This window comes from Cryptomeria japonica, chromosome 3 (genome assembly GCF_030272615.1).
Source record: "Cryptomeria japonica chromosome 3, Sugi_1.0, whole genome shotgun sequence".
Lineage (NCBI taxonomy): Eukaryota > Viridiplantae > Streptophyta > Pinopsida > Cupressales > Cupressaceae > Cryptomeria > Cryptomeria japonica.
In genome coordinates, this window is record NC_081407.1 from 164,749,294 (window position 1) to 164,775,302 (window position 26,009).

The following is a 26,009-nucleotide window of genomic DNA, read 5'->3' on the forward strand; positions in this document are numbered from 1 at the left end:
GGGTCTCACCATCAGACTGAACAATTCAACACCAACTCAGTGCGATCTTCTAAGGGATGCTTTGAATATGTTCAAATCGTACACCATCAGACACTGATCACCATTCAAGATAATGCATGAACAATAGACGTGTAACGACTCAAGATTGAGCTCATTTTATGCCAGTTGACCATGTAGGGCGCACTTACAGTCAGCAAGAGGCTAGTGGTTTGGACTAGGCAGATTCCACGCAAGTGCATTCAACAATTTTTTCTCCATTCAATCTAACTATCTACCATCTAAAATGAAGATTCAACAAGAAACCATGCATATTGCAAGAAAGAACACATTTCACCTTAACTTCACTGAAAATGGAGTTCATTTACAATTTAGGCAACAATTTCTTGCCTTCTCCTAATCTATTCTAACTTCTTTTCTATTCAATATTCTAGCTGCTAACTTCTTTTCTATTCAATATTCTAGCTACTAACTCTTGACTAACTATTAACTATCAACTCACTATTAACCTTTACAAATGAAGAGCCAGGGCTTTATATAGAGAGCCCTTTACAAATTGATGGCTCTAATTGACTTAGAATCAATGGCTAGGATTACAAGATAGAAACCCTAATTAGGGTTTGTTATAACAAACTTCCTTAGCCAATGAGAAAATTACATTCGATGAGTGTGGACCAATAGGAAGTAGGGGTAGGTACATCGAAGTTTGTGCCATCCCTGATAAATTAGGTACATTGAATTTGGACATGCTGAGGTGGACCAATCCGACTGGAGGAAAAGTGACTGGGATGCCACCTTGTCTGACGTTTTTATTCTTGGTTGATCCTCCTCTGTCCTTGATGCGAAGAATGATGTACCTCCTTAACTTCCATGTGCTTGATGAGGCTTCCTCACTGTCAAGTTCTTCTTTCTCCGGTAGCATACCTCACCTTGAAGTGTTGGTAAGGTCATTCTTCTCTGTCATCATGTGGGTCTTTTGTGTGGTAGAATGGAGTCTTTTGAGGATAGCCTAGAACTCCTCGAACACTTGTAGCCTTCCAACACTTTAGAAGCATCTTGGGTCCTCCCCCATGCCTTTGGAACGTCCTTGATGATGATGGGCTTAGAATAGGTCGTTCTTGTCCTGGCCTGATTTTCTTCCATCTGCAAAACAAACCAAAAGATGATTAAGCACACATAATATATTTATTCTGGTCATAGAACTTTTACCTTAAATCATTAACAAAAAGGGATCAAAATGGAATTTGCTTTAGGATCCTCCCCAGGGACAGGCCCTATAAGAATTTCGCTCTGGACCCTTTGGAAGGGTCAAGAGCGAAATTTGTTATTTTGCTCAATTTAGACCTCATTTCATCATTTCATAATCTTAGGCCTAGCCTTCAAACCTCTTCTCATCATGATCTCAAAATTACCCTTTTGCCTAGCTCAAACAAGGTGAAAAATAGGAGTTTCAAAGGATTTCGCCCTGGACCCTTTGGAAGGGTCAACAGCGAAATTTGCATTTTACGACAAAATCTTCACATTTTGTGACCACTAATTGCTCAAATGCATGCCTAAGGATGTTTCTAATCTCAATCAATACTAGGCTTGATGCAAAATTGGGAGCAAAATAGAGGTTTTAAGAATTTCGCTCTGGACCCTTTGGAAGGGTCAGGAGCGAAATTCTTCCTCAGGCTCAAATTTTATCATTTCTCTACTTCAAAATGCCTCCCAAGGCAAGCATACACTAGTCTTCTCTCCACCAAGGCTTAGGAATCCATGTCTTGATCTCAATCATGAGCAAACTAGGTGACTTTGAGAATTTTGCTCTGGACCCTTTGGAAGGGTCAGGAACGAAATTCTTGATTTGCTTGTTTTCCTTCACCTAGTTTCATTCTTCATACCTTACTTTCCTTTGACTCTCCCTTTTGGATCCCCCTTTCACGAAAACAACACTTGTTTGACCTCAAAAAGACCTGAAAGGAGAATTTCGCTAAAAACCATGGCCAAGGATAGGACCTATAGAGAATTTCGCTCTGGACCCTTTGGAAGGATCAAGAGCGAAATTCAAGTTTTAGCTCAATTCCTTCACATTTGGTGGTCACAAGCTATCCAAAGGCATGCCTAGGGGTATCTCCAATCTTAATTCACCTTGATCCACACTTGGCTTGACACAAAATTGAGAGAAAAAGGTAGATTTGGGGAATTTCGCTCTGGAAGGGTCAGGAGCGAAATTCATGTCTTGAGCTCATTTCTTCATTTTTTCAACTCCAATCCACCTCAAAAGGCAAGGACACATCCCTTCACTTCCATCCACGCCATAAGAACCAAGGTCTTGACCTCATCTAAGGGGGAAATAGGTGTTTTCAAGAATTTTGCTCTGGACCCTTTGGAAGGGTCAGGAGCAAAATTCTAGTTTTAGCTCAATTCCTTCACATTTGGTGATCACAAGCAACTCAAAGCCATGCTTAAGGACATCTTCTATCTTAATTCACCCTGATCCACACTTGGCTTGACACAAAATTGAGAGAAAAGGTACATTTTGGGAATTTTGCTATGGACCCTTTGGAAGGGTTAGGAGCGAAATTCAAGTTTTATGCTAAAATCCTTCACTTCTTCACATTCCATCATTTCAAAAGGCAAAGACATATTAATCCACTTCCAAATATGCCCAAGGAACTAAAATATTGGCCTAAACAAGGAAGAAAATGAGGTTTATGGAGAATTTCGCTCTAGACCCTTTGGAAGGGTCGGGAGCAAAATTCCCAATCTTGGACAAAATCCTCACTTTTCAATGCTTTCATTCACTTCCTAAGGCAAGAACATGTCCATTTACCCCCACTATGTCCAAGGAACAAGGCTTTTAGTCTAAACAATGAAGAAAATGAGGTTTATGAAGAATTTCGCTTTGGACCCTTTGGACAGATCAGGAGCGAAATTTCCATTCTAGGTTGATTTTCACCATTTCATCGCCTCAAACCTTCTTTCAAAGGATAGAACACCTCAAGGTTACTCCAACCATGCCTTAGAAGTCCAAAACTTGGCCATGACAAGGAAGAAAATGAAGGTTATGTGAATTTCGCTCTAGACCCTTTGGAAGGGTCAGGAGCGAAATTCTTACTTGGGCTCATTTCTCACCTTTTTCCTCCCTTCCTTGGCTTGAATATAACTTCTTAGGCCTCCTTCCGTCATGATCGAATGAATTTGCTCCTCAAGTTGGCATCTAGTTCAAGATTTTGTGAAGAAATAGGGTCTTATATGAATTTTGCCCTGGACTCTTTGGAAGGGTCAGGAGAAAGGGTCAGGAGCGAAATTTGCATTTTGGGTTGATTTATGACTCCATTTCCCACATTTCTTCATTTAAACAAGTGAATTGCCTTCAAAAATACCTGGGACATGGATTAGCTCATGGCTTTGGGCACTGTAGAGTGTCTTATAGAGGCATTCGCTCTGGACCCTTTGGAAGGGTCAGGAGCGAAATTCCTATTCTAGGCTCAATTCACCTTGGATTTGACTTGACTTTGACTTAGACTTGATCCTAGATCCATTTCCTTCCCTATCCTTGCAAATTTGCTCAAACATTCAATTACTTAGGTGAAATCTTAGGTCCTTTGTGAAATTTCGCTCTGGACCCTTTGGAAGGGTCAAGAGCGAAATTCACATTCGCTCTGGACCCTTTGGAAGGGTTAGGAGCGAAATTTGATATTTTAGCCTCTCCGTCAGGATTCATATAGATCCATTTCCTTCCCTATCCTTGCAAATTTGCTCAAACATTCAATTACTTAGGTGAAATCTTAGGTCCTTTGTGAAATTTCACTTTGGACCCTTTGTAAGGGTCAGGACCGAAATTTGATATTTTAGCCTCTCCGTCAGGATTCATATATGGAATATAACATTTAAGTATAAGTGACATTTCCTAAAGAAGAAAGATATAAGGAAATGTCACTTATACTTTAAGTTATATTTCATATATATTGTTAGGATGTTTGAGAGTGGTTTCGGACCTCCAGGAGTTAAAATACAAAATCTAGTTTTTGGAGGATTCTTCAATTTTCCAGACAGTCAAATTTCAGGATCAGGATGACATTCCAGACTTCTTAAGGTGAATTCACTCTATCCTTGATGTAAGGGATGGGACCTAGGAGGACATTATGCATTCAACCAAGGTTTGATTTAGCAACTTGAAGTGCGACCAGATAGTACACAAAAAAAACCCTAGGAATGATCTAAATTACCCCTAATGACTCAATTGACCTGACCTCTTGAGTAGATCCACCTGACTCAAGCAAAGCCTACTATCCTAATGAGCCCCCTGACAACTCTTCAAAATGCAAACGCTAATAGACAAGAACCTAAAAGACCTAGAAAACAAACCCTAGAAGGCAAAAAAGTAGGGGTCCCCATTTGTAATGGGGCGATGCGTGAATACGTCACAACACATCCTAAATGGCACATAACCAAGTGGTGCATATCATTCCTATGCAACATCACATCTTGAATCCCCTACCCAATTCCATAGTGGACACCATCACTCACCACCATCCATAATCCCATCTATCCAACACCTTCACCCCTAGTGATAAAACGGGTTCACATTCAAAAAATCTAATGCCAATACAAATCCACAATCCTAAATTCTAGATTCTAAAAGCCTTTGAGATTGTGAACCCATACCTAGTATCCAAATACTCTACACCACTCCAAATCTAATCCATGCAGCCAATCCAAAATCCAAAGCTCCCAATTATCCAAATAGACCAACAACAACATAGCAAACCCCAAACAAATCTAGCCAACCAATCCAACTTATCTAAAAGCAACCATAAGTTTTGTCCTTAGTCTTGCTAAGATCCAAATTATGTTCAACCAATCATTATTGTGTTATCAAGATATATCATTCTCGATCCTTGTGTTATTCTCAAATAATATCATTCCCACATCAACGACGCTATCATCATCATGAAACCAATCAATCATTGGCATTCATTTTGATAATCACTAACAAAACCTTATGTCTTTTCTTTTCATCATTTTTGCACGCTTACTTGAGTTTCTTTTGTGGTTTGCATTTGTGAGTCAATCAAGGCACTCATGACCAACATCATCATGGTGTTCCATATCATGTTGCATCTAGTCATATGCCTACTTAGATCCTTCACGCACTTAGCACACTATCATCATCATCCCTTATATCATGGTGCATAATGTGCGGTGCTATAGAGAAATTTGGTTCTTCATGAGCACACATATTGCCTTCATTGATTGTACCTCCCATCAACCATACCCATCATCCATACACATCATATTCATTTGCAAATCATCCAATTTATAACATCGTTCCTTCATCTCCACATATCCCTACCTTCATTCATCTAACCATCCCCATCTTTTTCCTTTTATATTCAAACCACTCATCCATTTGTCATTCCTTCAAACCTAGCTCTCATTTTGAGAGACCACCCATATCCTATCCACTCACCTGCTTTCTCAATGGGGAATCACTAACCCATTTCTCAACCCCCATTCTTCCAGATGATCAATGCATCTTGCCACCAATCCTATCTCATTAAGCATCTACAATAATCTTCTTTGAAATGATGCCACTTCTCTAAAATGCAATTTTGTTTCAAAGAGGGACAAAATGTAGATATTTAAAATCCACAACCACATTTTAACCTAACATTGTCATGATTCCATCAACCACATTCTTAATTCTTCATCACATCTTCACTAATTAATTAAATAAAATTATATAATTAATAAGGCCATCTTCCCCCCAATAGTTAATTAAATAAATCCTTTTAATTAACTAAGTTAAGCCCCTCATCATTTGATTCCCATCACTAGTTAATTGAATAAATCCTATTTAACTGATTGACGCAGTCTAACCTTTATTTTAATTAATTATAAGTTGTGCATATTTATAATTAAGCTAATTCATTCCTCTATTTTACTCCAAAATAATTAAATAGTTTTACTTTAACTAAAATTTAAAATAAATCAGCTTTTCACCCTCACCATCAATTCAAATCCACAAGCATTTCCACCCTCCATCTTCACACGTCTCCTCACTTCCCCACGTGTGTGGATCTTCAACATGCTCCTATCTTGACCCTTCAATCCAAGATTTAATCCTCTCCATCCACTTGCCTATCTTCTACATCTCCACATGCTTAGATCCCCATGCATTTTAAAATAATCTCCACCCTTCATTACCTCCACTTCATCTTTTTCTTCCACTTGTCACATGGAAAGCTTCCCATTCATGCCAGCTAATCGTCACCATTGATCTCCCAAACAAAACCTAGCCTTCCAGCTATGTCCTAGTCTGCCATCCTCATGGCTTGAGATCTATTTAAGAAACCTCCTCTAAAGGAAAAATAGAGCACACTCTCATACAGGCACATGCTGCCCAAATTTGGCTATATCAAGCAAAGAGCAACCTGCATCATCTCATATCATTGCAAGTATATATCATAAAGCAGCCCCAAGAATCATGTAGGTTAACTTGTGTTATTTACATGTTCAATACCTTCATTTTGCTCTAAAACAAGGTCTGCGTTGATTTCGATAGAGCTTATTGTTTTTACTGCATTAACTCGCCATGTTTCTCCAAATTTAGCATCCACAAATGTCAAGAAATGTGTGAAACGCCAATGAGTGAAATTCCCTATACCCAAAAGGCAAAGAAAGAAAGCAAGCCACTAGTGTTGTCTCAAAGTGACAAAATCAGCAATACAGAGATGGTGCACATTGGGCAATGTAGCACATAGAGATTATGCATAATTTGGGAAACAAGGATGCTATCTTCTAATCTAGTCCAGTACATGTCACTACAATTCTCAGTAGAAATCTTAATCCTAAATCCATATTGATATGCATTAGTACTATAATACCGATAAAAAAAATTGTTTAAGGACTGGAATCACAATTGTGAATTTAGTAGACATGATTTTAGAATATTGAAATTCATAATGATATGCATGGAGTACTATAATGCTGATAAAAGGAGATTGTTCAAGAACTGGAATCACAGTTGTGAGTTTAGTAGACACAATTTTAGAATATGAGTATCCCTGCCTTGTGTGCCATACCATTATCAGTTCATAAAGCATCACTGCAAATGTGACAATTAGTTTTGTGAAAACAGCAATTTGTCTATTACAATCAAAAGGTAGTTATATCATACCCCATATCCTACAATGAAGACTTCCCATGGAGTGAATAGCTGCCAGACACCACTGTAAAAACCCATGATCAAATAGAACATTACCTTAGTGTTTAAACACTAAACCATATGAGTTTATAATAAGTAAACAGTTCTTTTTCAAATTGAACTCAACTTGGGAATAAAATTACTTACCTGATAGCTAGAGAGTTGTAGTAGCAAAAATGAGTCATTAACTCAATCAGACATAAACAAAAAAACCATCGACATCCATAGCCAAAGATTTTCATATTGCTTTGCGTTTTCTGTGGTGAATCCAACTTTAAATGCCAATGTAATAGAGCACCCACACATGCACACAGAAATAAAGCAAGCCAAATAGTAGTTAGAAACTTCAAGTCCTTTAAATATCTGCCTATTTTATAGGCTTTGCACATGTCAGCAGTTAGGACTAGTGATCAAGCAATTTGAGTAAAAAAAATTGACTTTCCCAAATAAAATTATGCATAGGACAAGAAACAGAAGTCATGAATATATGCTCTTTAGAAAGGATAAAGAATTTCTAGATTCCAGATTTCAGTTAAACCCAGAGTTAACAATCCGTGTACATACAATACATTCTTGAAATTATGGCAACATTGAAATGACACAATAGTAATCTGTTAGAGCCCAATAAGTCCGTTTTTGTATATGGTGGTTTAGTAATTCAATTAATATGTATAGTAAAAATAGTTCAAATGTCCAAGTTGCACACCAGATTTCCATTCCTCGGCAGAAATTGGTCCTAACATACCTTAACAAACAAAATATGATTATCATGGCAAGTTAAAACAGGTTGATGCTGGTCAGCACTGCACAACTTGATCAGACATATATCGTGACACAGGGCAAGTTGAGGCAATTAACTTTCAAATGGTTTAGATATCCTGGTATGTGAATTGCATAAATAAACTCACCTTATCTAAGGAAGATCGTGATCATGTTTCTCTTGATTTCATATTGATTCTAGTATACTGACAGAAACTAGTATTGGAAATTCTACCCAATTAAACAATTCAAGCTGCCTTTTGGAAGGTGTTTAACTCGAAAACCCCATCTTATCATAGAAAAGGTTTGTGAATCAATTTCAACTTTCACCCTATTAATTTAACATATGGAAGTATGATTTGGATATAAAAAAGGATGGACTATATGGTGCCATTACGGCCAGAGAGAGAATTTTGGCATCATACCATCTCAATCAACCTCAAAATGAAGTATTTCTACAGTCCAAAATTTTGTTACACTCATGCAACCACTAAGCAAACCTTGAATGCCTTAACCCTAAGGAGTATTCAGGATAATATATACATTGTAGGCATGGTTTTTACGGCACTGTAAAGTATATGTAAGAGTTTCAAGTAATAATTTACAACTCTGTTCAATAGATCGACAAGTGAAGATTGTATTCTACTTTGTGGAGCCGGAATGCTGTACACAGAGCAACAAGGAATGACTCGACAGAATATGAAATGGTGATTATGGACTTGCACTAAATATTTCACTCAAGCACATTCATGACAACATATAAATATTAAATACCTTCAAAATTTTGGCATTTCATCATGATGATTTCTAATTTTCTACGATTATTCTTCTTGTAATAAAAGAAGTGCAGCTTGACATGGTCCTGATATTAAGACTGATTCTCAAGACCATCTTTGGCATAGCATAACTTCTTTTGATCTGCAGCCCTGTAGGCCTGTAGGGATCATGATGACTCGAAACAATAGCCAGAAATGTACTCTCACATGGAACAGTCAACATACAGTATTGAGATTGGAATCATAATTAAAAAGCAATACTGTCACTTGAAACCTATCATAACTGAAAAGCAGTACCAGTACTTGAAAAATGCTATGTCAGCAGGTTCAACAAATTTATGCCTGGAGTTCAAAAATTGCAGACTTTATTGTTGGCTCTCGAAACTTTGCCAGAATCTGCAATTATATTCATACAGATCAGAGCAAAATGCTTCACATCAATGAATCACAATCTGATCAAGGGTCATGCGACTTTTTCTTTTTAAATAATACTGTCTATAAATGTTTCCCTCTTTTGTTGTTACTTTTGTATGTTATTCCCTACATGATGTATATCATCATACCAGTGCCTGCCATCTTTGTTCTGCTGTGTCTGCACATCGGCCTCCAATCTCTGTAAATCTACCTTCTGTCTCTCTGCAAATCAAAGTGCCACAACAACATTTTCATTTTTTTATTTTTGCTGCCTTCAAAACAAATTCAGAAACTTCAGCTTATCATCTTTAACTAACAGTTTGAACTTAAGCTGTCCTCATTCAGTGACTTTGTGTAACTGTTTGTATTTTATTTTATATGCTAGAAACATTTTATAACAGGTAGAATTGTAGAGGTAGAATATTAAGTTTGGGGCTCACCAAGGGCTTATATGACCAAAATGATGTAACCCCCCACCTAGTTTCTTAGCTCAGCAATTTTTGTCACTTCTCCAGTGATTAGTGCTCTGTCTAGAGTCAACAAATTTGACGTCCTTTGCAGCTTTGAAGGCATTAAAGGCAATGCAAATGCAAATGCAAATTCAATACAAAGCATACAAAGCCAAATTTAAATTCCAAGAAATAGGCACTTTCCCACCCATGCCAATGTGCAAACTGTTGGCGGCATTATTGTATACGAAAATATGACTAGTTAATTATGTGTAATTGTTTTGGTTAGTTGGCAACCGAGGGGTGGCAGTTGCGGTGCAACGGTTGGCGCTCGCACCCCCTCGGTATCTTTATATACTTCAGAATGTAACTTGCAACACACGAATTATGAATGGAATAACATATCTGATACTTGTCTGATATTGATGGCGTTCTTATTCTGCACTACGTACTTTATGCTTTAAGTTATTCACCCGAGAGGGCAAACATTTGGCGCCATTGCCTAGACGTACTCGGGAACGGAAGACGCGGATGGCGCACGGACACGATGGGCCTACCCATTGGTGAGATAAACCCAGAGGCCGACGACGCACGAACAGAACTTTACACAGGAGAAGACACCGCAACAAGAGAATTTTCAATTTTGCTCCAGGTAGCCATCCAGACCTACGTCCGACGAGAGGCGACAAAGGCGGAAATCCGACCAAGTGCCGTGTGGACAGCGTTGGAGGTGAGCCCGGCAGTAAATCGGTTGATGAACCATCTTCCCCGGTTGCTTGCACAGGCATCACTGGCACAACAGGCTCGCCTGGAGGAGATTGCCCAGGAAGAGCGACGCCAACAAATCCTTCAACAATACGAAGATAACAGCGGACAAGAAGTAGAACGGGATGGCGCCAAGCTAGGAAGGAATTGAACCTTGAATCTTCTATATATTCAAATAAAAGTGTCATTGACACGAGTTGTATTTGAGGAAATGAATTAATAAAGACGTGTTTTGATTTATGTATTGTGAGTTATGGAAATGTGCGGCAATTAATGCCCAACCTATTGAATAAAGATAGAAATAAAAAAGCAAAAACAGACGAGTGGGAGGCCGCACAGAGGGACTTGATTCTGGAGCAGCAAGTAGAACGTAGACGGAGGCTGAGGCAACTTGCCAAAGGACGACCTGCCGAAGGGTGGCCCGAGGGGAACCAAGGAGGTGTCACGAAGGGTGCAGAAGCCGACGGAAATTTCTACGCGTCGCCAGAGCATCGTAGGACGCGGAGCCACGAAGAGTTTCTGGAAGAAACAAGGTTACGACGAAATCTAATCGAGGAGACTCAGGATCAGTTTAGAAACTTATCCCTTACATGACGGAGTGAAGATCACCAGCGGGAACTAGGAGTGGGCGCGGGTGAGAGCGAAGGGGAGGGCAACCGTACGGGTGTAGGTGCCACACACGACAGGTAAAACACCGTACCTCCAGTCACCCACGCAAGACACACCACCGGCGCCACCGGAGGAAGCAGCGTAGGGCCACAGACACAGGCACAGCCACCCCCAGGAAGACGACCCGGGATGGCGAGTAAACAAAAATTGCCAAAGTTCACAGGGGACGGCAAGGAAGACCCCTTATGGCACTGCCGTACATGTGAAACCATTTGGTCTGCCAACGGAGTGACAAACCAGGATGACTGGGTACAGCAGTTCCCAGCCACGTTACGTGGAGTCGCCATAGATTGGTACTCCGATGTGGACAAACAAAAAGTGGCCACGTGGGACAATCTACAGAAGGAATTCCCGGAGGAGTTTCGGTTGCTCCGTGATGACAATGAAATTGTAACGGAGATATACAGTACCAAACAAGGTACCAAGGAGACAGTACGGGCATACAGCAAGAGGCTAAAGGAATTGTTGGGTAAAATGGAAAGCCAACCAGCAGAAAGATTGAAGAAACGATGGTTCATTGAAGGATTGAAATCCTCCCTACGAAAAAAGATGAAAATTGTACCCCCGACGTCATATGACGACGCCTATAATAGGGCGATGGACCTAGAGAGCGAATACAAAACATCAAAGAAGAAGAAAAGTAATAAATATTCATTAGACGATGATGAAGACTCTGACGGGGAAAGCAGCAACAGTGGCGAATCGAGTAAAAAGGTGCACGCTCTCCAAAAGGGCATGGAACGAATGCTGAAAGAATTCAAAGCCATGAAGGGGAGTACAAGTAAGACTGAAGAAAACAACGTGTGGTGTACCGACTGTCACAAGAGTAGCCGGTCGTCAGAACTTCGCAAACCGCCAACAATAGTGCATCATCTGGCAGATACCAGAACAACCGGCAAGGGGGGAAGACCAATAATAATAATAGGAGCCGGATCCAATATGATGCAAAGGGACGGCCAATGATCCAGTGCCGAGCCTACAATCAATGGGGCCACTTTGCCAGGGAATGCACCTCAAAAGAAACTCCACAAAAACTATGCAAATGGTGTGGGCCTGGAGACCACGATGATGGAACTTGCCCAAAGTCTAGAGTGAACCTGCTCAACATTAATAGGACGGAGGAACGGGTATTGGCAATCACACGGTCACAGGCAAAGAAGGCCACATACCCGGACCCCCGCACGGAGAAGCAGCGGGTGCTGGAGGCGAAGGCTGAAGTAGCGAAGGAAATGTTGGCACAAGGGAACACCCAGGAAGCAGCAAGTACTTTCCGCTCTGAGGCCAAGGAAAATATCCTGAAGCAAACGTTGTAGATTGAAGTACCTGTGAAGATGAGGGACCTCTTGGAAACGATGTCGCAATTACGTACGGCACTCCTACGTACGGTGCAAGTAACTCCGCACAGTCAGGTAACCCGGAATACGGATGTTTTCGGCGGAACACCTACAGACCCATTGGTTTTGACACTATACAGTGGTCGGCACCCGACGGTGGTAGAAATGGGAATACTTGGCACCATTTTGATTGAAACTATTGTCGACGGCAGGTCCGGAGTGAATGTGCTTCCAAAAGAAATCTGGAAGCAACTTGGCAAGCCGACACTATGGCCGTCAACCTTCAACTTACTGGGAGCGGATCAACATGGTATCAAACCCCTTGGAACGCTCATGGCGCAACAAGTGACCATCGGGACACAACCATTTGTCCTCGACTTCATGGTGATTCCGCTCGCCAAGAAAGGATACGATGCCATTCTGGGCAGAGGGTGGTTGGTGGCAGCCAGAGTGAATCACAACTGGAAGCGTAACACATTGTCAATGGAGAAAGCCGAACGAAAATTTATTATCGACCTGAAAACACAACTTGTGAGTGAAGAACTCGTGTCAGAATCAGATCAGACGGCGAGGGCGGAGTTAACGGAGGAAAGTACGGAAGGGAACCGAACGAGGAAGGCATCCTGGGAATCCAAGGATGTTTTGAGGACAAGACCGATTCCCTTAATGGGCTCTTCCACTGGCAAATGGAGGACTACGAGCTGCTGTATGGGTGCAACATGTTGCAGGTTGACGAGGAACCGGACGAAACGAATTTCTGCCAGCGTACGGGGAATACACCGAAGGGGATGCCTCGGACAACGAAGTACCAGCGCACAGGTTTGACATGACGAAACCAATCCGGTACGAAGAGTCCCTAAAACCTACAAACCTCGGCACGGAAGCAGAGCCAAGGAACATCCTGGTTGGCGACGACTGGAATCCAGTCTTGAAAGCCGCCGCATTTAAAATATTCATGGAATACAAGGATGTATTCGCTTGGATGTATAAGGACCTCAAAGAGGTGCCGCCATAACTGTGTGTACACCAAATTTCACTCGTACCTGGGGTCATCCTTGTACGGAAGAGGCCGTACAAAATGAATAAAAACTATGCGGCGAGAGTTAATGATGAAATTGAACGTATGCTCGAAGCCGGGATTATTTTTAAAGTGCAGACCAACGAGTGGGTGTCGCCCATAGTGATATCCCTTAAAAAGGAGGCAAACCAGATCCGAATCTGCGTGGATTTTAGATGCCTTAACGCGGTCACCATAAAAGACCCGTTTCCAATACCATTTACGGATAGCATCTTGGAGGAAGTGGCCGGTCATAAAATTTATTCATTTATGGATGGATTTTCTGGGTATAACCAAATATCCATTGCTGAAGAGGACAAATTAAAAACCACCTTCATAGTGGAGGATGGCCTGTACGCGTATAATCGAATGCCGTTCGGATTATGCAACGCGCCAGCAACATTTCAATGGATAATCCTTCACATATTTGAAAAGATGTCAGTAGGGAACTTCAGAGCGTTCCTTGACAGCTGGTCCATCTACAGTAACCAAGATACACATCTGGCCGCACTTGGCGAATGCATGGAGAGATGCAGGCAAGCCCGCCTAGCACTCAATCCCAAAAAATGCAGATTTATGGTGCCTCAAGGGAAGCTGTTAGGACACATAGTGTGTAAGGCTGGACTCAAGACTGACCCAGACAAGATTCGGGTGATAGTGGAAATGGAGGCACCGACAGATGTCACGAGAGTCAAATCCTTCCTAGGACACATAGGGTATTACAGGTGATTTATCAAAAAATTTGCTCGAGTATCCTGCCCTCTAAACAAGCTGACAAGGAAAGGTGAACGGTACACATGGGGGACGGCTCAGGAAGAGGCTTTCCAAGAACTAAAGTCACGGTTGGTAGGTGTGCCAATCCTAACATATCCTGTCTGGGACAAAGAGTTCCACGTACACGTTGACGCATCCAATTTTGCCATAGGGGCCACACTAGCGCAGATTGGTGATCACGGGCTAGATCACCCGGTCTACTTTGCAAGCAGACTCCTGTCGAAGGCAAAGAAAAATTATAGCACCACAGAAAGGGAAGCCCTCGGGATGGTGTACTCCGTCCAGAAATTTCGACATTACTTGCTGGCCACCCCGTTCACATTTTATGTGGACCACCAAGCGTTAATGTACCTGGTAAACAAGCCAATTATCCAAGTACGAATCAGCCGATGGCTGCTATTACTGCAGGAATTTACATTCAACATTATCGTAAGACCCGGGAAGAGCCATGTGATAGCTGACCAGCTATCGAGAATCCAGTCTGGAGAACCAGCCAAAGGAGTGAATGAAGATTTTCCAGACGCTCACTTATTTCGCATCGCGGTCCTCCCCGCCTGGTACACAAGTGTGGGGGAATACTTGTCTACATCACGGTCTCGGAGGGAGATGCCACCAGGAGAAAGAAGGAAACTGGTACTGAGGAGCAGGACATTCCAACTCATTAATGGCCTCTTGTACAAAATGGGACCCGACTAGATCCTACGGCAATGCGTCCTAGAAGAGGAAATTCAGGGCGTCCTAAGGGAAGCACATGAAGGGCCCGCAAGTGGACACATGGGGCCCGACACCACGGCCAGGAAAGTCCTGTTGGCAGGACTGTGGTGGCCGACACTACACAATGATGCCAGAGAGTGGGTGACAAGCTGTGACACATGCCAATGGGTCAGACGGCCATTGAAGAGGGATTTTATGCCCCTCAACCCATCGAATGCCCAGGAACTATTTGAGAGATGGGGAATGGATTTCATTGGACCATTAAAACCAAGTAGAGCCCGACGATGCAAATACATTGTAGTGGCAACAGAATACTTGACCAAGTGGGTTGAGGCACGGGCCTTGTCAGACAACTCGGCGGTCAATATAGCAAAATTCATCTATGAACACATCATTATGCGGTATGGGATTCTAATCCAACTGACAAGTGACAAAGGACGACATTTTGAGGACATTTTGTAAATCATATAATCCGATTGCTAACAACGGAGTTCAAAATCTTCCACTCCTTATCAAGCCCCTACTATCCGCGGGCGAACGGGCAGGCCGAGGCGACCAATAAAATAATCGTGTCAGTGATTTATAAGTCTTGCGAAGTGGAGAAGGATGACTGGGAGGAGCGCCTATTGTCAGTACTTTGGGCATACCGAACAACTTACAAGGTAACTACTGGACAGACTCCCTTCCAGCCAATGTATGGACAAGAAGCCGTGGTGCCAGTTGAATTCATGGTGCCGAGTCTCTGAATCGCCATTGATAATCGACTTGGCGACATGGAAAGCCTGAAAGAGAGACTGTATGCTTTGAAAAAATTGGATGAACGAAGGATGATGGCTCAGTGGGCGACAGAGACAACCCAGCAAAGACGGAAGGTCTGGCATGACAAGCATCTTCGACGAATGAAGTTTACTCCTGGGCAGTTGGTGTTGAAATTCAATGGAAGGAACGAAATCAAACCTGGGAAATTCAAAGTGCAATGGCTAGGGCCCTTCAAGGTACGCGAGGTCAATGCCAACGGGGCGATTAAGTTGTGGATGCTAGACGAGGAGGAGATACCAGATGCCGTCAATGGGTCGAAATTAAAGGTTTACCATGAACGGAGGGAGCCTGGACCCTCCAGTCAGGATGCTTGATAGACTAAATCCAAAAAAAAAAAGGTCGTGCGGAGAGAAAAACGTACGGTCGTACGACGACCGTACGGGGAAAAAAAAAGCATACGATGGTAGGGCCACCGTATGATGGACCACCGGCAGTGGATACCACCGTGCGGTGGACACCGCCGTGGGTTAAAAACCCCGCACAGCCCACACAAGCCGAATAAATACGTAGCCCGCGCAAGTCCGCGCAAGAGGAAAAAACAAGCCCACGCACACAACCCGACCCCACACCGCACAAGGGAGCACCGTATGGTAACACCATACGCGCAATTCGGGGAAGGTTATTTGAAAAGCAGCAGACGGGTTTTGGTTTTTTAAAGGTTATAAAAGCAGAATTGAAGAAGTAATCTGGGACTAATGGACATAAACAGGAACAAGGCAAATTGGCGAAAATGGTTGCAGCTGTAAGAAGACAAGTTGCAGGGAGGGCAAAAAGAAATGAGTGCAGACACAGGCAAGCAGATTTTGCCATCTGGGGTGCGTATTGCAGGTAGCCTCGGTATGAGCACCAGTCAAAAAAGCAAGAAGCATCATCCCAAACCCTTGGCGACAAAGGGCAAAGATGAAATAACAGCAAATAATATTATGTTCGAAGGTCTGAATGGAATAGACTGTCGGAACTAGTGGGCGAAGACACCTCAGGATGATCTGATAAAGAAAAGCCTTCGCCAGGCACAGGTACATTGGGTTGTCCAGATGCTAGTTTTTTCTATAAAGGACTTTGAGGTGGTTTTGTGTGCCATGATTGGCAGCTATGACAGACATTGCCACCAGTCGGTATTTGATTATCAACACCAGAGGATAACAGTGTCATTCACGACAGGCGAGTTCACTAGGGTATTTGGCATACCAAGGGTGAAAGGGAAAAAAATAGACACTTCACAGAAAATATCTCCAGAAAATCGTGCCACACTGCTGCAGTTGATGTTGCGCGATTACCTTACCTAGGGAGAAAAAGATAGCCTCAAGAGTGCAGGCAAGAGTCGGGGGTTGAAGAAACAATTTTTTGCCGAGTATGGCGATGCCTATTGTCAGTGGTGAAGAGTCGCCTCACAGGTGCCAGCCGCGCGTCAAACATAGCCATTGCACAGATAGTGTTGATGAACGGGCTGCACAATGGAGTGGTATACGATTGGGCGTCACTATTGGCGGATAGGATGGACGAGTTCATGACGTTGCAATACAAAAAGTTCTACATGCCGCATCAAGCCATTGGATTATTCCTCGACGCAGTCCGCACGCAGATCACCCTGGGCTCACAGCCATTGGAGTCGCAAGGGCGTGTTGCACTAGACCAGCCACCCATATTCTATTGGTCACACTTGGACGTCTTGGCACATGGCACGGAGGCACGTTTGGGCACAAAAAGAAAGAAGGCCGCCATGTCCGATATGGAGTCCGACACGGAAGAGTCCAAGGCTGAGGATGCAGAAAGTGGCAGGAAGGAATCCGCAAACACCTCCCAGGTAAGCGGAGGGAGCTTCCGACTGGCAGGGAGAAGAGGCGACCAATTGCCTGAAGAGGGGGTAGTGGAGTCGGCAGGTACAGTAGGGTCTACTTTATCATCATAGGTGCAGGTCCACTTTACACCAGCCCGCTTACCGGAGACTTGTCAGTTGGCGGTGTCGTGGTCCTTCGCGACAGTGAGTGTAGTCACCACGGTACCAGTTCCTAGCTTCGGGCAGCCTCGGGTGACGATAGCCATCACACCACCACGGGTGGAGACCTTGGCGAGTGGAGAGGCTTCCATGTTGCATGATGTCCCGGATGCGACAGGACAGGATGTGTCGGGGTTGCCTGGATATATGCAGGAGGCAATGACGGCAGCAGGCACTCTTCATGATGACCTCACTAACTGGTTGAGCCGTTACCAAATGGCACCCGTGGCACCAGCGGGAGAGACCACTCTATCTCCAGGGCGGACCATGTATTCCTTGGATGTCATTGATCTCGAGGAAGGGAGTTCCCTGAGCAGCAGGGCGGTTCAGAGGGTTGCCTCACCCCCTGCGGTGGTAGTAACCAATCCGTATAGAGCAGAGGGGGTGCCTGTGGGGGTGCCTGTGGGAAGTCAGCAGGGTGTAGAGTTGGAGTAGTTCATTACCAAGATGACTTTGGGAGCACAGCGGTTTGTATCATCTACCGCGCTCCAGGCCGATGCGACCATGGTTGAGCAGATGGAGGGGTTGTTGACCTTTGCGCGCACCGGATGCCGAGCTGAGTTTGAGAGGTGTTTTGAGTGTGCCGGGTGGCCTGACACGGAGAGCCTGGCGATGCTGGAGGCTTGGCACTTGACTGAGGGGGTTGGCGAGACCCAGATGCAGTTGTTGGTGAGAGAGGTAGAGCAGGCCTTCCATGAAGGTTATCTGGAGCTTCGAAGGTCACAACAGACGGCAACCATAGTTGAGGCTTTGAGGGTGGCAGCAGTAACAGCTCAGGAGGAGCTGACTACCAGGTTTCGAGAGCTAGAGGCTACCATGGCACAGAACAAGACAGCGATGGACACTTTAGTAGAAAAGAAGTCTGCCTTGCTGATACAGTTGGAAGAGGAGAGGGCATCAAGGGAGCTGTTGGAGACTCGGTTGGTCAGTGCACTGGAAAGTGTGGACAAGAAGGATAAGGAGGTGCTCGAGGCAGCCTATATGGTAAAGACTGCTATGGAGCAACAGATGGTCGCGGAACGGGATCTAAAGAGGAGGACGGAGCAGGTCTATGAGCTCCGTGGGCGCTTGGCGTCCACCGCTACACCACCACCGGCGCCTTCTTCATTAGGGACGCCTTCTGCACCTCCTTAGTTTTTTATTTTGGGTTTTGCGAGCTCCATGTATTCTCCATTTTGTTGTAAGTCACCTGGAGACGACTTTTCTTTTGGGGGGGATGATGTTGGCGGCATTATTGTATACAAAAATACGACTAGTTAATTGTGTGTAATTGTTTTGGTTAGTTGGCAACCGAGGGGTGGCAGTTGCGGTGCGACAGTTGGCGCTCGCACCCCCTCGGTATCTTTATATACTTCAGAATGTAACTTGCAACACACAAATTATGAATGGAATAACATATCTGATACTTGTCTAATATCAATGGCGTTCTTATTCTGCATTGCGTACTTTATGCTTTAAGTTATTCACCCAAGAGGGCAAACACAAACCAGTTGCCCAAGACAACATCAATACTGCAGGTCAATAACTACACCAACTCACCCTCTAGTCGATGCCAAACAAGGGGCCGATCTAACAAGTTAGCGCACCACAAATACCAGACCAATAAGCATGTCAACCTCTCAACAGGCCAACACACCACAATAGGACAGGTTGACATCCAAATGTACATCAAAAGCTTAAAGATTTGCGAGTCAAATGCCAATTTTGCTGCCAAACATAGAAAATGCAGGATCAAGATGTTGAAAAATGCTGGTCAGTAGTCAAATATACACTGAATTTGCAGATCCAAGTGCAAGAATACATTGAGTTTACAGATCCAACTGCAGGGTCGACACTAAAACAAATAAACAATCCCTACAACAATCTTTCCACAAAATCGAACACACTTCGCAAATATTAATTTGTCTTTTGCAAATATGAAAGAAAATTTCCTCAATATTGCCACAAAACTTGCAAATATTTTCAGAATACACATTTGCAAATATTTGCCAAAAATATAAGGAAACATATAAATATGGATCAAATTTCACCAGTCAATTGCAAATCCATGCTAATTTTCCACAGACCACACCAAATTTGCATGCAGATGACATATTGCTGACAGAGAGCAATTATCTGCAAAATTTGTAAGCCTCAGCTCGAATACCAATATTCACGTCCTATTTTGCTTGCAATGCACAGTTGATTTAAATGCATCTCATTTGCTTCAACCTAAGATCCAATACCATGTCAAAACTAGCCAATAAAATAAAGCAAGAATAAAATAGCAACCAAAAGGCATTGCAAGCAAATAATGAGGATGATGAATAAATCAAAATGAAATTACATATACATGAATTTGGATGAATCGAATTCCTTGAAACTGGAGGGAAAATGAGATTCAAATTCCTAACTAACTGAGAGATAACTAACTAAAAGATAACATCTCACCAACTACCTAACCAACTAAGCAGTGGTTAACCTGTAGTAAAGTATGTGGCATAAATGATAGTAAATCAATATTTTGCATGAACATGGACAAATTTGAGACATCTACAAAACACAAAGAAACCTTAGGATTTTAACCATCACTATGTCTTAAAGCACAAACCCTAAGTGGCTGGAAAAACACTTAGAAAATAATGATGATACCTTAGGACTTTCCCTCAATCAAAACTGCTTTCATAGGAAACTACCACCACTGTTTTTGCTTGGAAGAAGATATGATAAAGCATGAAAACTGCCATCATGCATAATTGCAGGACCACTGCCATATGTGTTACTGAAACGGATGTTTTGCTGCTGCAAAAGGTTGGAAACCTGCTGAAACCAGGTCAAAGACTTGTTAAGAGAGTATTTGTCACCTAAAATCTATCACAAGGTTCAAGTTTGAGTCCGAGTTTGGCAACAATAAAATTCGGATGAAGTTCGACAGGCAAAAAATTTGAAAAAACAATCGTGATTAAATTCGCCCTACATAAATTCTATATTTTTCAGAATGTGATATATCCACAATTTTTTTAAAAATTTAAAATATATATATTAAATTATTTAAAATTATATTATATTAAATTTAAATAAATTATACTATATTTAAAATTTTAATTTAAATATATTTAAATTTGTTAATTTTAAAATAAAACAATACTATGTTTGCTTAAATTAATTTAAATTTGTTAAGTTTTAAAGATTGGTAAGTTTAAAAGTAAATTCATCATTTTAAAATATTAAATTTTAATTTATTAAATGCTAATACTAAAAATAAAACAATGAATTAAAGTAATAGTATACGATTTAATTTTTTTAAATGCTCATTATTAAAATTTAAAATACATATTTAAAATTTTATAAAAGAAAGAAATAAGCTAATTTAATAAAAATAAATAAATAAAATAAACGCTAAACAAAAAACTGTAAAAATCGAATTTTTTTCAGCAGCCTTCCTAGAGGTTGCAGTAGGAGAGGCGACGCCCAACATGACTCAAGCAAGCTTTGTGAAGGTCAACGCCCAGCATGAGGCACTCATTTTTTTGCAGGTTGACGACTAGAAAATGAAATCTGAAGTCAACGCCATAATGCTAACTATCGACGCTCTACTCTCGCTCAAAAAAATGTGTAAACTATTAGTTGCAAAAGTAATAGATCGTGCCCTAACGAAAAAATTATTTGCTTGCTGCACAGCCCTCAACTGCCCTGGTTGCCTTTTCCCATACGAACTTGAAGATGAATTTCAGTGATTTTTATAAGTTTGTTTAATATTTGCCGAATTTCGAACTTAAAGCGTGAAATTCGGCGAACCCTATGCCTTAGCCTAAAATAGTTACTAGGTGCCATTTATGTCTAGTATGCCACTTGAAAGTTGTCGTTTTACTAACAGGGTTCTCCTTACAATTGTCTCCACCACTCAACCATGTCAAGACACATGAAGCACTTGTAATGCATTCTCTCTACTTCATAAGATTCTAGGTGCCTCCTTTTATTGTCTTTGCCATCTAAACTGTCTTTCACAGAAAAGGCATCACTTTAGACCACTATTGCCACTTAAAAGATTATCTTTTTTTCTCTTAGGTGCCTATTTTAAGCATGCTTACCATTAAAACGTTCAACATATAATGTCCCCATTTTCAGTAACTGCAGCATTGTAGTTAGCTTCTCCTTTCTTGGTGATCATTAGTTGTGCCACAGGGGATGTTTGATTGGCAATGAGCTCAGTTGGTCTAGAGAACTACTTTGCCACTTGAAGTGAATTCTAGCTTTGGGTGGGTTCTCCAAGATTCTTGGAGAGAGAGTATGTATGGTAAGTCACCCAATCAGAACCGATTTTCATTATTCATCATTAGTATCAATCGAATGCAATCAGATTTTGATTACAATGCTTTTCAATAGTCTCCACAACTCAGGTGTAAAATTGGCTAAATTTAATTATTTAACTAAACTAAGGCTGCTTAATTTAATCAAAATAATTTGAAAAGCACCTTAGTGTAATAGCTCATTGGAAAGAGGATGAAAAGTTTAAAGTCATGAGTTCATAAAATAGGGACGTGTATCAAAAAATTATCATTATTTAATAACAAAATTTTTAGGGGCAAAAAAACAGTTTTTTATTAAAAAGTGTTTTAAAAAAGGGCACTTCCAAAAAATTTGGCAGAAAAAGTATATAAGGAGGTTTGGAGAGCTCACTTGTAAAATGCAGATTATTTGTTTTCCCTCGGATGGAACCCTCACGAATTTGTGAGATTTTCTTGAGGACAAAATCCCTCTTGGAAAAGATCAATTTCAGTGGTGATTGTTGCACAATTCATCAAACTTTAGGTCAACATTGGTGGAAGTAATGTTGATAGTTTCAATGAAGTGCACATAGGATTGTGGTACGCTTTTCAGCATGATAACCACCATATACTCTTCTTCCATCTTGCAACCAATGGCCACTAGTAGATCACGACTGACTTTGATCTTCATAAGATGATCCTGCAAAGACATCTTGCAGTCCATCATAATTGAGAATAACATATTCTTAAGGAAGAATGCTCTGTCCTTATTTGACATTTCGTGCAGATCCTTTAGGTGAGTCCAGATTTAAGCAAATGTCTTGCCAGAAAGTATTTTTGGAAGCATCTCATCGGTGGCTAGAAAACTTGAGCAGCATAACCACTTCATGATTACACTCATCAAACTTGTCCCGGTCTTTGCCTGCCGCTATTGGTCAATGGCACCATCTTTCACGCTATCCGAGGTCAACTATAGCTTTACTAGAGGAATACTGAAATTTTTTTGGAAAAAAATTTCAAACCCTTCAATTTTTTTAAAATATCAGCATAAAATACTGAAATTTTCAAATCCTAGGTTTGAAACCCTAGGCGCACAACTGAACAGCAAGAAGAAACCCACAAATTGTGAAATTTGGGCAAACAAGGCAAAGGACAAGGGCTTTTCAGAACCCTAGATGTGGAAAAATAGTCCAATACCCATGATTTGATTAAAAACATGCATAAGATAAAACTTGCGAACACAGACTGCCCGCAATTTTGAAAAAAATGTACACAAAAAAATGTCGCAAAAAGAACCTTGGTCACACAAGTTGGAAACCAGCCACGAGCAAAAAAAAGTCACAAAAACCAAGAAATAACTCTACGATTTTGAAAAAGGGAATCCATGATAAAAAAAAATGGACGCAATTTGCAGCATTGAACCCTCGGAAAACCCCACGATTTGTAACAAAAAATCGTGCAAAAGAAAACCCACAAATTTTGGCCATAAAATCTGCAATTCAAAACCAAGAAAACCTCAGAAATCCCATGCAATTTTTAACTGTAAACTTGCCATGAATTTACAAAGAAATAACTCACAATTTTGTTTAAAAAATCGATCAAGAAACTTCTAAAAAACTTTCAAAGATGTTTACGAAAAAACCATGAATTTTGTTTCAAAAAATCGCCAAAAAATGTAACTCACCTCTGTAATGTCCCTTTTTGTAAAATGCCCTAGTTTACCCTAGATTACAATTCTTAGCTATTAAGAGTGGGTTAGAGAGGGAATACTTTTATCTCTTTAATAGAAAAACCCTGCAAACAAGTTAGGAAATTAACCTACAAATTATATAATAATTACAAACAACTAACTATGATGATACATAAAATAAAGAATCACTGATTATGATCCATAAAGTAAAGAAAGACTAACTATATAAAGTAAAGTAGAAAGACTATAAAGTAAAGGAGGACCAATTATTGATGAAACTTAAAGCAATTTACAATTACAAACAACTGTAAATGTAGAGATCAGAATCATTGATCATAAATAAAGGAATCCCAATCATAGCAAGCTAGGATGGGTAACTTGATAGGGTGTCTTAACAACCATTCTCCCTCAATAAAGCCACACTTGATAGGGTGTCTTATCAACCGTTCTCCCTCAATCAAGCCACACATGATATGGTGTCTTATCAACTGTTCTCCCTCAATCAAGCCACACTTGATAGGGTGTCTTATCAACTGTTCTCCCTCAATCAAGCCACACTTGATAGGGTGTCTTATCAACCGTTCTCCCTTACTTGAAAGGGTGCCTTATCAACCGTTCTTCCTCAATCAAGCCATACTTGATAGGGTGTCTTATCAACCATTCTCCCTATTCAATCCTTCATAAACATGGCTGATTATAATAATCAGACATAATTCATATATATATAAAACATCATATTAACCACAATAAGTCACACAGTATGAGTCGGAAATGAACAGATTGGAGATAACATTCAGTATACTATATTGAATAATCATAACAGCGATCTACCATCAATAGTAGTATGCAAAAAATATTATCGGATATATGCACAGAAACCTCATACCAGAGTATCGTCTTATCTTAATGATAATTGCAGATTCAATCTTTCCTTTTATGCTCTCTTCTTCCAAGATTGTTTGATGCCTATTAATGCAATGATGGAAATTTCTTACAGTTTGCTTGCCCTTTTATGTGTTTCGGTTTTGCTGGAGTATTCTTCCCTTCTTCGATTCTTATCCCTTCAGGCTTGAGTGCAGATCCCTTCTCTGTTTCTTTCTTCAAATGATTGGAGGCTATTTAATCCCCTCCCTCCGTTGTTGAAGGCCACCAAGCAATGGTCATGACTTTTTAGTGGCAGCAACCCCTTTGAAAGGTTGCTGCCTTTCTCTTTATTGATATTGCTTAGCCGTGTCAATCATCATTGATCTTTTGTTTTAAATATCCTATCATTAACTTAACTAATCATTCTTCAATCTGATTGTCCTCCCTTAAGGCAGCAATACCCTTAATTTGCAATCATTATTGGTTGCTCATAATTAAATGTGAATATCAATAATTAATTCAAGACTCCTATTAGTCTTTCATTAAGTATGACTGTCATACATAAGTGCGATCTATATTAATATTACTATTAAATTCTGCATAAGAACATTATCAGGCTTCATATATTAAGCACATCCCCGTGCATACCACCAAGAACAAGGATGTTACTGCCTGTAACTTAGTAACAGTTCTGATCTCATCTGATCAATGGTGATATCACTGGAGGTTTTTGATTCCTTTCCTTTATATCACTTAATGTGAGGGAGAGGTCACACCTCTTCATCATGTATGCCCTTTGGCAAGAGACACACCCTTTCAAAATTAGCACCCTTTGAAAGAGTGCAACTCTTCATTATTTCTGCCCTTATAAAGGGACACAACCTTTCACGATCAGATCTGCACTTCTTATTTAAATCAGATCTGCACTTTTGATTCCCAAATTACCCCCACTCAAATAAGGTACTCTTCTCCCTTTTATATCTCATGTTTGAGGGAGTCGCAACATTCCATGTCTTTTGACCATTCATTAACTTATTAAATTTTAATTATATTTAATTATATTTAATTATATTCTTTTATATTTTAATTTTAATTTTATTTGCATTCTTGTGAATTTATTATTATTATTTGCCATTAACTTCTATTTCAAAGCGGGGACATTACAATCTCCGATACCATGAAATGGTAATTCGTTATTTACAAAGGAGATGAAAACTCCTTAAATAAGCAATTATGCACGATGTTTCTAAAACAGAAATGATTGAGAATGAAAACAAGAAAGGAAAGTTACTAAAACTAACTACTAAAGTACATAAATGACCATTATATGCTAAATATTAAATATATTACTTTAAAACCTACTGATTGCAGGAAAAATCACTCGAGTGTCTCACTTGGATTCAAAAATAAAAGATTTGAAATTTCTAAATTTTTGAAATCTTATTTTAAGACAAATTTCAGAGTTTATGATATTATTTGCAGGTTGCCAG

At 40.8% G+C, this 26,009-nt stretch overlaps 1 protein-coding gene across 2 annotated transcripts in view; it reads right to left on the reverse strand.

Annotated features, from left to right (window-relative positions):
• Positions 1 to 26,009, reverse strand: part of LOC131043381 (membrane-bound O-acyltransferase gup1) — a 189,129-nt gene that overhangs the window by 83,325 nt on the left and 79,795 nt on the right. For both annotated transcript variants that reach the window (XM_057976572.2, XM_057976571.2), the window contains exons 11-12: positions 7,340 to 7,464; positions 7,166 to 7,217 (exon numbers count right to left, since the gene is read on the reverse strand). In XM_057976572.2, coding sequence (XP_057832555.2) covers positions 7,166 to 7,217; positions 7,340 to 7,464 — 177 coding nt within the window. The remainder of the gene's footprint in view (positions 1 to 7,165; positions 7,218 to 7,339; positions 7,465 to 26,009) is intronic.